Genomic DNA, 15,381 nt, shown 5'->3' with positions numbered 1-15,381 from the left:
GATGAAGGTCATGACCTGAATCACATTTCACATGAAAAATATTTGTGAAAATACTTTGGAACGAAAAGGTTAATTGAACTAGCAGTTTTACGCAAACCTTCCATCCGTCTTATTGATCTTAGTGGATAATAAGTGACAGGAATGCAGGCCTGGGGTCAGGACTACACCAGACTGTCAGTGCTGGTGGGCCACAGGTTTATCAGCAGCTTACAGCCGTTATTATGAGGCTGAGCCCACATGAGAAATCCCAAACAGGTCAAGCCAGGCTTTTTAAACCTGTTTATTAGGCCCAAAATAAACTCGTCCTAACAATAAACCTCCTTCGAGACAGAGGAATACTACACAAAGAAATTTAACACAGTTTTCTGTGTAATTTTACGCAAACTTATAAAACTTTCCTCATAATGGTTTCTCTTCTCTGTGTCCACAGTCGCCTCAACACCATAGTCACAACACTATTCCCCAAAGGATCCCGCAGTGTTGTACCGAGAGACATGCCCCTCAATATCTTTGTCAAGATCATCCAGTTTATTGCACAGGTGAACACACTATATTTTTCATGCAATCCTCAATTAAAACCACTAATCTCAAGTCATTCGTAATATCATATTAAACACACTTGTCTTCTTATTTCTTTACAGGAAAGACTTGATTTCGCCATGAAAGAGATTATATTTGACCTTCTTTGTGTTGGAAAACCTGCAAAAGCCTTCAGTCTTAATCCAGAGGTGCTCATTCATCATTCACTTAAATTATGCATTTCTAGAAAACTATTGAAAGTATGCATTTGCTATGTAACTTTTTGTAACAGCTGGTTGAATTGTTTTGTCCTCTGCTGAAGTGGTGTTTCAGCTTTCCTGGAGGACTAACAATGCAGTATTGGAAATTGATAACAAACATCTGAACTTGAAGTTTCTTCTCTGTGCAGAGAATGAATATTGGTCTGAGAGCATTCCTGGTCATAGCCGATAAACTGCAGCAGAAGGACGGCGAGCCTCCCATGCCTAACACTGGTTGCACTTTACCCTCTGGGCACACACTCCGAGTGAAGAAGACGTACCTGAGCAAGACTCTGACAGATGACGAGGCCAAAGTCATTGGTGAGTGAGACACACTCTGGTCAGGGATGTTGGAAATCACTCACAGAGCATTATTTTTGAAGAGTAACGGCGACACTTTCCCTTTCTCATCTCCTCCAGGGATGTCACAGTATTATTTTCATGTGAGGAAAGCTATTGACAACATCCTCAGACACCTTGACAAGGAGGTGGGGCGCTGCATGATGATGACTAACGCTCAGATGTTGAACAAGGAGCCGGAGGACATGATTACGTACGTGCTCACAGCACTTTGTCATCCCAACTGTCAAAACATTTCAAGTTGGCAATAATCCCGAATGACTCAGCAGAGGAATGTTAAATGTGTTCCCAGCCCCGTCATTAACTCATCCTTACCTTAATTAACTCTTCACGACCATTTATCACAATACCCGATCTCTTTTCACTTGAAAGCAGCTTTTGCAGTTAAACTTGAAATCTGACCTTTCCAGAGGTGAAAGGAAGCCCAAGATCGACTTGTTCAGGACGTGTGTCGCTGCCATTCCCCGCATCCTGCCCGACGGGATGTCTAAGCCAGAGCTAATAGACCTGCTCTCCCGGTGAGTCATTTCTTTAGAAATCCACTCAAGTGTTAAATTAATGTTTGTTTGGAGAAAGGAGAAGGTGAACCTGAATTTCCTGCTTCCCAAGTTTGTGTGACAAACTTTTTTTTTTTTTTACTGTTTACTGCCCAATAAAGGTGCAAAATGTAAGAATTCTAGTGGAAACATGAAAAAATAAATCAAAACTATCAACAGAATGTAAAGAAATAACAGTTTTGACGTCAGCTTAGGACTGCTAACTGCACAGCTAACTGAGCTTACTCACTAATAGCAGTTCTTACATATTGCTCCTTTAATATGCAGTATGTTTTAAAAACAATGTCTAAAACAGTGGTCACTGGACAATCAATCATGCTCATTATCTTGAGAAGTGGTTATTTTATTGTTTTCTTTTGTTTTTGTACTTAAGTGCTAATGTTTATTAAATCAGTGTTTATTAATGTGCACTATCCCCTCTTAAATGAATAAAACATAACAAACATAAATATAAGAACTGAAGTTTAAATTTGAATTATTCTGTGTTTGAAGACTTTATTAAATCTCTATCTAAATAGCATTTGACAAACCCTTTGTCTGACAAAAAATGTGCTTTCAAACTCTAAAACACCATAGCTTAAATATTGATCAGGTCTTTTAGTTCATTTTCTTACACTAAATGATTGTTTCTGATGTGAGAAAGCTTGACAGTTTATCTTGCTTTTTGCAGCCGACAGATTTAATTCTTGTTTCTGCGCGTCAGATTTGTATCACAGATGAGACCGATAAGATTTTTGCACTGTAAAAGTCCAGTCTAAGGGGGAGTAGATAAGTTTTGTTCCTATAAACATGCCTGTTACATTTATGTTTTCTCTGTCAGATTAACGATCCACATGGACGACGAGCTGCGACTCATTGCCCAGAACTCCTTGCAAAGCCTGTTGGTGGATTTCTCCGACTGGCGTGACGACGTTCTGTTCGGATTTACCAACTTCTTGTTACGGGAGGTCCAAGACACTCACCAGGGACTGTTAGACACATCCCTCAAATTACTACTGCAACTGCTCACACAGTGGAAACTAACCCTGGCTGCCCCAGGGAAGAGCTATGACACCGCTAAAGTACACACTGCAGAGGTACACAGCTGTGACATGTTTGTGTGCCTATTAACGTGGGAAAGCCCAATTATGATGTGACTCATTTGTGTTTTGTTTCTGCTATCTGCTCTTCTGATTGCTGCTGCTATCAACTGCTTTCACGCCCGCTGTAGAAATAGAAATGTAATGTACTTCGGTGTCATTTTAATCACGCAACCGCGAAACCAGCTTCTGTCTTATTTTGATGTTTATGTCACAGCTGCTGCAGACCGGCTCGAGTCTGAAGATACCTGCAGAGCGCGGTCCTCACTCCACCGTGCTGCATGCCGTGGAGGGACTGGCGCTCGTGCTGCTCTGCTCCTGTCAGCTGAGCACCCGCAGACTCGCTGTCGCCATCCTCAAAGAGATACGGAGTCTCTTCATGACCATCGGGCAGTCTGAGGTAATAAAATGAGATGAGAGTTAAACTCGGCTGACAGAATACAGGAAAGATTGATGACTGTGTTTACAGACTGCGATTTTCTGCATTCACCTGCAGGATGATGACAAACCAATGATAGAGATTATGGACCAGCTCAGCCCTGTAATCCTGGAGAGTTTCGTCAACGTTGCCGTCTCTGACACAGTGAGTTGTTTGGAGCTTAACTTTGTGATTCAGTCTCACTTGAGATGTGTCTACAGTTGATTTGCTTTTGTTTTTATTAACACTTTATTCACAGGATATGCTTGATAGCTACTTTTATGAAAAGACCAAGGGTCGTTTAAACATGACAGAACAGCAAATGCTTGTTACGTCGACTGCAAGACAGAAGCTCAGTTTAGTTACGTGATGTAAAAACTGAAAGAACATCTGGAACTGAGCAGCTGTTGGCCTTTTGACTCTCATTTATGTAATCATCAAGCTGTCATCATGACGCTAGGAATACAGATTTATTGAGAATGGGATAATAGTGTCCTGACATGCATTATTGAACTGTGTTTCTAAATATACTTTTAATACCCTCCTCATTCACATTTAAATAATTATTCTTAAGCATGCGGATGAAGAGTCTAATTCAGTCATGACCCCTGACCTTTGACCCTGCTGTGCCACTTGCTTGTTCGCAGGCCGCCCTGCCAGCTGGCCACCACGTCGACCTCCAGTGGCTGGTGGAGTGGAACGCGCTGCTCGTCAACAGTCATTATGACATCAGGAGCCCCTCACACGTGTGGATCTTTGCCCAGTCTGTGAAGGACCCCTGGGTGCTGTGTGTGTACAGCCTCCTCCGACAGGACAACCTGCCTAAGCACTGCCCCACAGCTCTCAGCTATGCCTGGCCCTACGCCTTCACTCGGATGCAGATGCTCATGCCCCTGGTAGACCCAAAGTAAGTGTCAACACTGCGGTCTGCCATCACAACTTCTATAACATTGTGATGTCTATACAGTCACCACCGTCAGCCATGCCCCCAGCAGAAACAGCGGCAGAGCTCATGCAGAAACATGGTGGGCAGTGCCCGCTCAGGCCTGTGAGAGCTGACCAATCAGAGCAGACTGGTTTTGGGAAGGGGGCAGGCAGTATAACAGACAGGGGGGTGAATGGAGGTGCTGCAGCAATGGACACTATGAGCAAAACACCCAAAATAAAAAGCATGAACCTGAAAATGATAATATGGGACCTTTTTTCCAGTGATGAAACACTTCTTCCATTTTCTATTTTCTGTACATCCATACTTGACCTGACCACCTGACCCCAGTTCCTCATTGCGTATGAAAAAGACACCCCCTGTTAAAAACAGCTCAGATAAAAATAATCTTCTTTTCTTTCTGTGTGATTCACCAGTAACCCAGTGTATGCAAAGAAGACCAACACGTCGGGCGGCGGGGACAATTACGTAACCCTGTGGAGAAACTACCTGATCCTTTGCTTCGGGGTGGCCAAGCCCAGTATCATGAGCTCCGGCCATTTGAGAGCATCGACACCTGAGATCTCCGCCGCCACACCTGACAGCGGCGTCAGCTACGATAACAAGGTACCTACCTCCTCGCCCTCTGGCCTTATTAATTCTCCCCAGTGCTTTGTCTCTCCAGGATCAGGTGTTCATATGGAGCTTGTTGACATTCAACCTCAAAGCATCACATTTCACAGCAGCTACCTTACATGAATAGAACAGGAAGCTGATATATTCTCAACTGTACACACTTATCTCCATGCAGCCCTGTGTAATTAGCGTGTTCAAGCAGCGTTAGAGGTTTATTTGTGTGACTGAACCGTCAGTGTTTGATGTTTCAGGTTATCGGGAGCCCATCTGTGGCTTGGCTTCTGAAGCAGTTGGTTCCACTGATGAGGGCAGAGAGCATCGAGTTGACAGAGTCTTTAGTTCTGGGCTTTGGTCGCACCAATTCCCTTGTGTTCAGGTATATCAAGAACCCTGTTTTATCTAATCTGGGGAAGTTCAATTCAAATTTTCCTCTCACAAATATGTTTTTCTTCCTAAAATGTTTGCATATGATTGACTTCTTGGTTTCAAGATGGAGATTGTGTTGTTTTTGTCTCATTTAATGGGGCAAGACCAGTCAAATGAAAGTTAAGAGGACAATCCATTATTAAGTGCGTGTTGACCTGTATCTGTGTGGATTTAAAGTGGAGAGAGATAAACAGGGGATTATACTTGAGTGGTGCCTTGTTGCCATTTACAGCTTCATCTAAATTGTTCCCTAAAAAAAATCTGATTTTATTTTAAGCTCAAATCTCTTTTTCCTGAAAAAGTAGCAATAATCTCATTGCAATTAAATTTTGTCCATTTACCTCAGCGTTAACTTGTTTGTATTTTCACCGTCTGCACACAGGGAACTTGTGGAGGAGCTGCATCCCCTCATGAAAGAAGCGTTAGAAAGAAGACCTGAGGTTGGTTCATTGCAATTGCAGCATTTACAATATTTCCGTTTGTTTTAATTTGTTAATGAACGAGATAGCAGGCTGTAATTCTACCAGAGAGCTGACGCATATCTCAGTCGCTAAATATAGATTAATGATATTGTTACCAGGAATTCTGTCGTGAAAGATTCTCCGTAATGATTTTTCGCAGAACAAGAAGCGGCGTGAGCGACGGGACCTGCTGAGACTGCAGCTGCTGCGGATCTTTGAGCTGCTGGCTGATGCAGGTGTCATTAGTGACAGGTCAGTATGGCATTAGTTGACGTATTACAGATCCACACTGCACAGTATCACACTCATAGTTCACTGAGGGGGGAGAGTGAGTAAAGCTGTTTCCACCGGAGGGACCAGGGTCTGAATTAAGTTGTTATAATTCCCCCTAAAAGGTTCCTGTAGTTCTGGAAAGTACTTTCTAAAAGTACAGGAACTTTTGGGGTCTGGCTTGCAGCACTCAACATTTCTGATTGATTGTGTACTTGCAGCTTTTTAGTATATTTTTTTTAACAATTTTTTAAAAATCTGCAGCTGCAAACCAGTTTTTTTTTTTTGTTTATTGTACTTTGACTCATAAACACGGAGCTGGCAGAAGGAGCTTTTACTTCCTTAAAAATAAGTTGCTCCTGGTGCTAAAAGTTCCAGGTATTTTGGTTGAAAACGTAGTTTAAAATGACAAAATATGATCATCAGGATATAACCTTGATATAACCCCTTATGATGAATGGCTGTAGTATTATTTGCATGTTGACAGATGTTGAAAAAGCAGCTGAAATATTACTCTTACCTACTGTTTGGTCTGTGATTTCTTTTCATTGGGCGTCTCCGTGTTTTCTCTGTGATCCTACAGTACAAACGGAGCTCTGGAACGTGACACCCTCGCTCTGGGCGCTCTGTTCCTGGAGTATGTGGATCTAACCCGGATGCTCCTGGAAGCTGAGAATGACAAAGATGCAGAGATCCTCAAGGACATCCGAGCTCACTTCAGCGCCATGGTGGCCAACCTCATCCAATGTGTACCAGGTAGACTCAGCTCGAAAGGGCTCTCTTGTCACTAAAATGCTCTGCAGGTCAGATTGAAACATATTGAATACAGTTCTTTTATTTCAATAACTAAAACAATCCATCCGTCCTTGTCATCAATTTGTGGATTGTGAGTTATATAACAGGCTTCCATTTGGCCTCTGTTAGCTCAGCACATGGAGCACGAGACACTTGACATTGATCTTGATTTGGACGTCGCCCAAACAGAGCTGCAAAAGTAGTGCTGCTTAAGGACATAGCAGGCCACGACATGTGATGAGTCATGGGTTGCCAAGCATTCACAAGTCCCCACTGAATGGCTAATGATCCGTCGAGGGACAACAACACCTTATTATCATACTGGAAAATGCACTTTTAGTAGTTAGTTAAGAGTTAAGATGCTTCAATATTTTTGCTGACTTGTCACTCTCTCAATGAGCAGACCTGTAACAGGTTTTCTTGTCTCCCTCCCCAGTGCACCACAGGCGCTTCCTGTTTCCACAGCAGAGCCTGCGGCATCACCTCTTCATCCTCTTCAGTCAGTGGGCCGGCCCTTTCAGCATCATGTTCACCCCTCTGGACCGCTACAGTGACAGGAATCACCAGATAACAAGATATCAATACTGTGCCCTGAAGGTAAACACACTTTCTGCAATGTACTGCCTTCCACAAACTTTTTTTTTTACTCCAAAATAAGCACTTATCTGCTGTTTTATTACACCTGCTAAAAATGTAAGATTGACTCCTCTCCCATTGCAAGTAGTTTAACTTCACAAATTTGCAGAGGACAGGGGACAGCAGAAAGTAACAAGGAGGCGAGTTGACAATAGTTCAATGGTTTATTTTAACATATTTTACTTGAGTCTCTCGTTCAAACTCAATGTAGAACTGAGCGATGTTCAAACTGCTGCTACGTGCCAACGTCCGTAACCTCAACATGCATCATAGCATCATGCCAGAAAAGGGACAATTAGCGTGTACACCTGGGCGTCATGTTTCCATTACAGCCAATTAGAGCCGATAAAAATACCCATGACTACCGCAGAACCATTTGACCCAAGAATTAATGCCAATTATAACCTTTTGCACTGAACACAAAAAGCCAGATTTTAGTGTGTGTTACATGAACTTAGCAGTGGATTGTTCTGGATTTGTTTATGAAATTACAACGCATGCATTTGAGAAAGAAACTGCAGAATAAGTCCACATATTTCTTGTGTCTATTGTAAAAATGAAATATGCTTTTTGTGTCTTAAGATTTAACTTATTTCGTTGAGCATAAATCTTTTGTGAAACGAGCCCCCGGATCACCAACAATCTGCTGCATTAGAGAAAATCCCTCCCATCCTATCTCTGCTAGCCAAGATATTTCTTCAAATGTAATTCTCTTGTTTGGTGTGGACTCTTCTCCACCCACAAGACAAATACAAACTTGCATGAGAAAGTGCTCCACCCAGACAATCCTGGTTTCACCAACATTAGGTTTTTGCATTTCTCAGTTCTATCTTTAGTTCTGAAGAAACAACAGACTTAGGTTAATCTCACATAATATGAGTAACCATCCTGAGCTGTGTGCAGTGTAAACAACACAGTTGCCAGTCAGATATTCAAGAAAACTTTGAGGCAGCCACTTTGGCTTGGCCAGAGATGGAATGTAACTAAGTACATTTACTCAAGTACTATACTTGAGCACAATTTTTAAGTTATTTGTATTTTTCATTTTCTGCTACTCTATTTCACTGCACTACTTTTTTGAGGCGAATTTTGTACTTTTTCCTCCACTAAATGTATTTTTATAACTTTAGTTTGCAGATTGCTTGCTGCATCAGAGCCATGCTAGCACATACTTAATTAAATTAATTTTATTGCAATAGGATAATAAAAAACACTGATTTATATTTTCCAAATTTATATTTTCTCTCCATACTTTTACTTTTTCATATTTGATTCTTTTGTTTACAACACTCTGCTTGGCCAGTGTTGTGTTGAAAGACCACATTGGGATAAAATATGTGTTATTTTGCAATGATTTACAACATTTTTTCTGGGGGTGGACCAGTGTAAGATGAATGGAAAAAGTAGGACTGTGAATATGTTTCTCTTGGGTATTAAAATCTATAACAGAGTGAGTGATGTTGACTGTTTGCTCTTTCAGGCCATGTCTGCTGTGCTGTGCTGCGGGCCTGTGTTTGATAACGTTGGCCTCTCTCCAGACGGATACCTCTATAAGTGGCTGGATAATATACTAGCCTGCCAGGATCAGCGGGTATGTGGCCAATACTTTACCACTGCACTGCATTGAAACAAAGAGCTGACCCAGAAAGCCCCTCTGATAGCTTGCTGAAGCCGGCTTTGTAAAAGCCCAACACTCGACTTTGCCAAGTGCTCACCATTATCTTGCAGGAGCACTGGCAAGTAGTGAAAGAGAGTTTTGTTTCAAAATAAATTTGTCTAATATTGTCTTTACTTCAGTTTACTGTGATACAAGATAAAGTACCTGCTTGTTTATTTTACACATTCGCCCTCATGCTATCAGTACATGCTTTGAGTAGTAGCATTACCTGGGCAGGTTGCCCAGAAAATGCAATTTATTGCCTTTTTTGTATGATGGAAGTGGAGCTACTGGAATCATTTTACACTCAATCCCTGAATCTGTCAAAAATAGGTCATGATAAAATCAGGTCTACAGGGAATCCTTAAAAAAAGACATGAAATTCAAGAGAGTCTGTGTTGTTGTCTGCTCCTGGCTCAGGTCCACCAGCTTGGCTGTGAAGTGGTCATCCTGCTCCTGGAGCTCAATGCCGACCAGGTCAACCTATTCAACTGGGCTGTGGATCGCTGCTACACAGGCTCCTACCAGCTCGCCTCAGGCTGCTTCAAAGCCATCGCTACAGTCTGTGGCAGCAGGTACAAAACCTCACAATCTCCCTGTCATCTGTTCAGCTAGTAGAGGTCAGCTGCCTGTGAACATGGTTTTTAAAAAGCACAGTTTTGTTCTCATCTTCATTTCTTTTTGTGGAGTCCTATTTAGTTCAGATACTGTATTCTCAGGATCACGCAGATTTCTTGTCTAAGTGAGGAAACCACTTAGACTCTAAAGCCTCACCTCAGCTAATCCTCCTAAAGAGCTCCCTGTTTGTCTGAAGTTCTCTTGCTTTATCTCAGAAACATGAACTCAAGCACTCAGCACTGATTTCTTAATGCAGAAACATTACTTCATAGTTATTTTTGCCCTCTCTCCTTCCTTACTAGCCGAAACTACCCAAGTGATATAGTCACTCTGCTGAATCTGGTCCTCTTCAAGGCGTCAGACACCAACAGAGAAATCTATGAGATTTCAATGCAGCTGATGCAGGTGAGAAACACAAGCACTGTTGCCCAATGTCCTGTGTAGATTTCTGTGATGAAAGTGGCAATGTGTAAAATATGACCAGGATTTTAGCTTAAAACATGCACATTTGTATGGAAGCTGCTCAGCACCTGGCTAACTTGAATGGGGACAAAATAATTCAATCATGCAGCTCTTCTAGACTTTTCCAAATTTTATTGGACAGAATGGCTTAAATTATGATAGTGAACAACATTATCGCACGGTTTGGCCACTACAAAAACTGGCTTCAAAGCCTGCCGTGCTTCCTGGAGCATGGTCCTGTCTCGTAAAACCACTTTGTACCTCAAGAAGCGATAGTACTAAATGAACTTTCAAAATGTCAAGAAAGGAATTATTTGTTCATCTGTTTTTCTTACTAAAAAAAGAAAAACATTCAAACTCGACATAAACAAAAGAAAACTCACCACTGGTTTGTCTCATCCACAATAACTTAAGCTAATATGGCCACTAGCTTCATGGACAACCAAGGTAATAACCTGATGGAAGGTGGCTACAGCAAAGAGTATACTGAGCTGCAGCTCTGGGGTTATGCTGCCCCCTATATTTTTGCAGCTACTTTCAAATTCTGGCCATATTTTACAAAAGACACCTTCAGATGGATAAATCGCATGTTTCTCCTCTTTCTTCGAACAGATTCTGGAGGCTAAGTTGTTTGTGTACTCTAAGAGGATCGCAGAGCCGAAACCAAACAGCATCCTCTATGGCACCCACGGCCCACTGCCGCCTCTGTACAGTGTCTCCCTGCCTCAGCTCTCCAGCCAGCTGGCCAGGATGTACCCTGAACTCACACTTCCTCTATTCTCAGGTTTGTGTCACATGTGTGCTGCGCGCGTGCGCATGTGTGTGTGTGTGTATGTTGTGTGTGTGTGTTTGGCCACGGGGTATTTCAGCGTGCAGGCTTGTCATCTTCTTATGGCTTGCCACTAAATGCTGGTTGTTCATTTTCTAAAGATACTGTATCTATGGACGCTCCACTAACCACAGAAACACTGAGAGTTTAAGTCGATTAAGGGACGCTCAGATTTAAGTTGAAATCATATGTGGATCACGATCAAACTGGCAATTATGGTTAAAACTGAGTATGCAGTATGTATTTATTTCCATGCAGGATATAAACACTGATGTTTTTTTTGATATTGTTCCAGAGGTTAGCCAGAGGTTCCCCACCACTCATCCCAATGGGAGGCAGATCATGCTAACCTACCTCCTGCCTTGGCTCGGTAACATCGAGCTGGTGGATAGCGGCCTGCTGCTCCCGGTCTTTACACCCTGCACCTCAGATTATGACGCTTCAAGCCGCACGATCAGCACCAGTTCATCCCATCAACTGAAGGGCACAGGCTGGGGCTCCTTGCAGGCCACATCCATGGTGCTCAATAACCTCATGTTCATGACCGCCAAGGTAAAGCCACCTCAGGGAAATGTAAGCAAATCTAGGATATCGGTAATTTATGGTCAATGCAACTAACATGTTCTTTTCTGGTCAGTATGGAGATGATCTACCTGGACCGGAGATGGAAAACGCATGGAATGCTTTAGTCAGCAACGAGAAGTGGAGCAACAATCTGAGAACCACACTGCAGTTTCTCATCAGCCTATGTGGTGTGAGCAGTGACACCACCCTCCTGCCATATGTAAGATATCTTTCCTATATAATTTCGGCCAACCGGAAAATGTTATGTAGCTGTCTTTTATGTTTAGCTTTTTCTAGTTTCTCACGAATATATCCTGTGACATATTTGTTCAGATCAAGAAGGTGGTGATCTATCTGTGCCGGAACAACACCATGCAAACTATGGAGGAGCTGATATTTGAGTTACAACAAACAGATCCAGTCAACCCGGTGGTGCAGCACTGTGACAGCCCTCCCTTCTATCGTTTCACCGCCACGAGCCACAAAGTCTCCACAGCAGCTTCAGGTACATTTTAACGACTCTGTCTCTCTGAACAGAATGAACACCAGTTGAATTTGTTTTAATGGGAAACTCGACCAACCAGGAAATCCCAACTGATCCAGTGGAACCACTTAGTAGCCAACCGTAGAAAAGTGTGTTTGCTCTGGATCCCAGTAGTGATTGTGAAGCAGCGTTCATGTTAAAATTCATTGTCGTCTTTTTGACATTAATTGGCGCAGGCACTGATGAAGTGGTTGCTTCCAGCTCACTTCTCGTCACTTCAAAAATCAGATTTATTTATTTAATTCACTCAAAAGGGCTTTTCATACGGTGTATTCTTGGCCCAGGGCTGCAAAAGAGCTGACCCCAGGATAACCGAGGTTAAGCTGAGGCCAGCGCTACATGATTCACACCACATTTCTACTAGCTCAGGGTTAAATGTCTGTTGAAACATGTGACTAATGTTCACATTCTATAATGATGTGTGATGATGAATGATTTTCAGGGGAAAACCCCCCAAACTCAGGAATAACCCTGCAATGGAACAAGGCTGGCAAGCAGAGACTAAAGTCGGGTTTAGCCCAGTTTAGGCACAATTCTTGTAGCCCAAGTGCAGTGTGAGAAGAAATGAAATGAATGAATGAAAGAAAGAGCTTAAATAGTGAGCAAAACACTGTCTCAACCACAAATTGAGTTCCCAACATTCACCAAAAACCCTCCCACGTTACCTGCGCCCAGATAGCAAAAGGAGGGCCGGTACCTGACCAGCGCCCCAAATCTATAATAAAAGAAACAAATGCAACTTAAAGCTATAACAAACATATAATAACAATACAATACAAACAGTAATAATTAGCAGAAGCTGGTATTAGTCACAAACAAGACGTGATCTCATTAAACATTGTCAACTTAATTGAATCCAGTCTGAGCTGTTTGATTGGTCCATAAGGTTCAAAAAGGAAAACTTACAATGCAACTTTCCAAATGAAAATGTTCAAGTTCATCAGACGACCATTTGACTTTAAAATGCTCTTCTTTGGTCTCATTTCTAGGCACCACATCGAGCAGCAATACTGTCGTCCCAGGCCAGGAGAGCTTTCCTGACACAGATGATGCCAAGACTGTAAAGGAGAATGAAGAGAGGTAGACCTAAGTATCTTAGAGCTTATCATTAGATTAATTACAGTCCCAGTGAGACTCATCATTAATTTTTTTTTTTTTTTCTCTGACCTCAGGCTAAGCCACATAATGCGAGCCCACAACCGCCTGGAATCACGCTACAGCAACAGCTCAGGAGGATCGTACGATGAAGATAAGAGTGAGTTTATTTCTGCTCCAGACACCCTGTTAAAAAATGTGGCTGTCATGGTCTGGTGAGTGTGGAATACACAGGCTGTGGGGCTGGAGGGTAAGATGGTGAGCGGCATGGTGTCATTGATAATGCATGAGCAGTGCAGAGTCGCCTGGGGTTCTTAAAAGGCTTCTGTGAGAACTGGCACTGAAATAAAAGTAGTCAGGCCCAGGGCCTCTTCACTGCTGCCAGTGACCCAAAAACAGCTTTGTTACACTCTGTTGGTCTGAATTAGTGACTGACTATTGTGAGTCAGAATAATTAAGTAATTAAGGAATAATTAAGAATAAAAAGTAGTTTTAAATGCAACTCTTGTCTTTCATTTGCTACAGAGCGTCCACACACTCTTATTTTTTAATGAAATGTGTGTTTGTGTTCGTTAAATGTCATCGGTCTCTCTAACCATTTAGGTGAACCTCTGCCCCCCTATGCTGATTGGCTGATGGTTGTCATTGAGACCAACCAGCCTCATCCTCTGCCCATGCCTCTGAATGGAGGATGTTGGGCTCCGCTGGTGGACTTCTTGCCAGAGACCATCACTCCCAGAGGACCACTGCACAGGTTAGACTGCTGCACACATCCGTGCAAAATTTGGTAGTCGAATATAAGATGTCAAGACAAAACTACTGCTGGTCAGCATGAATGCATTATTTAGACCTGGATAAGGTGGCGCTGCTCAGCCTTGCGAAAGATTCCCCTGTGGTCCAAAAAGGACAACTTGAACTGGTTTCATCTTTGAATCCGGTATCCTTTGTTACCTTTGGTTTATACACACACTCACACACTAGGAGCGATTTGGGCTTCAGCATCTTGCCCAAGGACACTTTGACATGTAGTCTGCAGGGGATGGGAATCAAACCATAGACCCTGTAATTGGTGGATAATGGCTCTACCTCCAAAGCCGCTGCAATCATACTGATCGTTGATCTTTAATAACCTCCAAAGGCCTGCAGATAAAACCAGCACCCCTCAACTCGTCAGTACATGTTTTTTTTTGTTATAGGTGTAATATAGCAGTCATCTTCATGACGGAGATGGTTGTGGACCACAGTGTGAGGGAGGACTGGGCCATGCACTTGCCTTTACTGCTTCATGCCTTGTTTTTGGGTGAGTTAACGCTATGATCAGTTACCCTGTAAAACCATCTGTACAATATGAATATCATGACTGAGATAAAGTTAGGACTGTGAGATAAAGGTTGTGAAATCAGGAGAAGAAACTTCAGCGTCAGTAGTCCCCGCTATAACAAAGAGCAGCTTGTCTTTGAGTTCCCAGTGATCTGAAACAGGCCGACTGCTCTGTTCCTCTCTTCAGGCATGGATCACTACCGTCCGGAGGTGTTTGAGCACAGCAAACGTCTCCTCCTCCACCTGCTCATCACGTTGTCCTGCAACAACAACTTCCAGGCCATCGCCTCAGTCCTGCTGCAGACGCGTGAGATCAACGGCACCAAGACCCTGACCTGCAAACCAAGTCTGCAGCCAGAGTATTTACCTTCAGGTAAAAATTCACCTGTTTGTGTTTCAACTACAAATACTTTCACACTTTGCCAAAAGGTTGGAGTAGTTCTCGGTCCAGCTGACAGAGCAGCCTGGCATTTGACACATTGCTCATCTCTCTGGCTAATATAAACTCGAACATCAGGGGGGAATGACTAACATTCTTGTCAGAGGATGGATAGGTTTCTTATCTGTGGAGAAAATATTTGGACACCGTGCCAAAAGCAATATTGAGCACAGAGGACATCAAAGGTCTTGATTAAAGCATTCCTTTCTGCTATTTTTATCCTCTTGCCCAAATTGGGGCCATCTGCTCAGGGCTCAGATACGCTGGTTCGGCTCCCCTCCTCCCCCTGCAGATAATTTGTTTTGCAAACGTCTAGACGTTTTGAAATGTGAGTGTCCTTTGTCCGTTTGACCATTTGAATACAACTTCCGTGCTAAAAATAGTGAATAACGCTGCCACTGACATCCAAAGAAAACATCTAAGTTCTTCTCAGTGTTCGCAACAGCTTCACTCCCATGTTTAATGTATTTGTACAGATGTTTGTAAGTTAACAAGGAGATAAGCTGTGTAG

At 42.7% G+C, this 15,381-nt stretch overlaps 1 protein-coding gene across 4 annotated transcripts in view; it reads left to right on the top strand.

Annotated features, from left to right (window-relative positions):
• The window catches only part of frya (furry homolog a), a 61,056-nt gene that overhangs the window by 30,563 nt on the left and 15,112 nt on the right, over positions 1–15,381 (top strand). For all 4 annotated transcript variants that reach the window (XM_084350857.1, XM_084350854.1, XM_084350856.1 and 1 more), the window contains exons 13-39: positions 431–539; positions 642–728; positions 929–1,100; positions 1,200–1,332; positions 1,550–1,657; positions 2,517–2,772; positions 2,993–3,175; positions 3,272–3,358; positions 3,841–4,100; positions 4,556–4,745; positions 5,006–5,130; positions 5,563–5,620; positions 5,802–5,893; positions 6,495–6,667; positions 7,143–7,303; positions 8,823–8,933; positions 9,420–9,574; positions 9,920–10,022; positions 10,692–10,863; positions 11,204–11,460; positions 11,546–11,692; positions 11,806–11,977; positions 13,006–13,096; positions 13,189–13,271; positions 13,715–13,865; positions 14,308–14,411; positions 14,619–14,804. In XM_084350857.1, coding sequence (XP_084206983.1) covers positions 431–539; positions 642–728; positions 929–1,100; positions 1,200–1,332; positions 1,550–1,657; positions 2,517–2,772; positions 2,993–3,175; positions 3,272–3,358; positions 3,841–4,100; positions 4,556–4,745; positions 5,006–5,130; positions 5,563–5,620; positions 5,802–5,893; positions 6,495–6,667; positions 7,143–7,303; positions 8,823–8,933; positions 9,420–9,574; positions 9,920–10,022; positions 10,692–10,863; positions 11,204–11,460; positions 11,546–11,692; positions 11,806–11,977; positions 13,006–13,096; positions 13,189–13,271; positions 13,715–13,865; positions 14,308–14,411; positions 14,619–14,804 — 3,926 coding nt within the window. The remainder of the gene's footprint in view (positions 1–430; positions 540–641; positions 729–928; positions 1,101–1,199; positions 1,333–1,549; positions 1,658–2,516; positions 2,773–2,992; positions 3,176–3,271; positions 3,359–3,840; positions 4,101–4,555; positions 4,746–5,005; positions 5,131–5,562; positions 5,621–5,801; positions 5,894–6,494; positions 6,668–7,142; positions 7,304–8,822; positions 8,934–9,419; positions 9,575–9,919; positions 10,023–10,691; positions 10,864–11,203; positions 11,461–11,545; positions 11,693–11,805; positions 11,978–13,005; positions 13,097–13,188; positions 13,272–13,714; positions 13,866–14,307; positions 14,412–14,618; positions 14,805–15,381) is intronic.

The sequence above is a fragment of the Pagrus pagrus genome, assembly GCF_965226575.1.
Source record: "Pagrus pagrus genome assembly, chromosome: 4".
Lineage (NCBI taxonomy): Eukaryota > Metazoa > Chordata > Actinopteri > Spariformes > Sparidae > Pagrus > Pagrus pagrus.
This window is presented reverse-complemented; position numbering and strand designations above follow the sequence as displayed.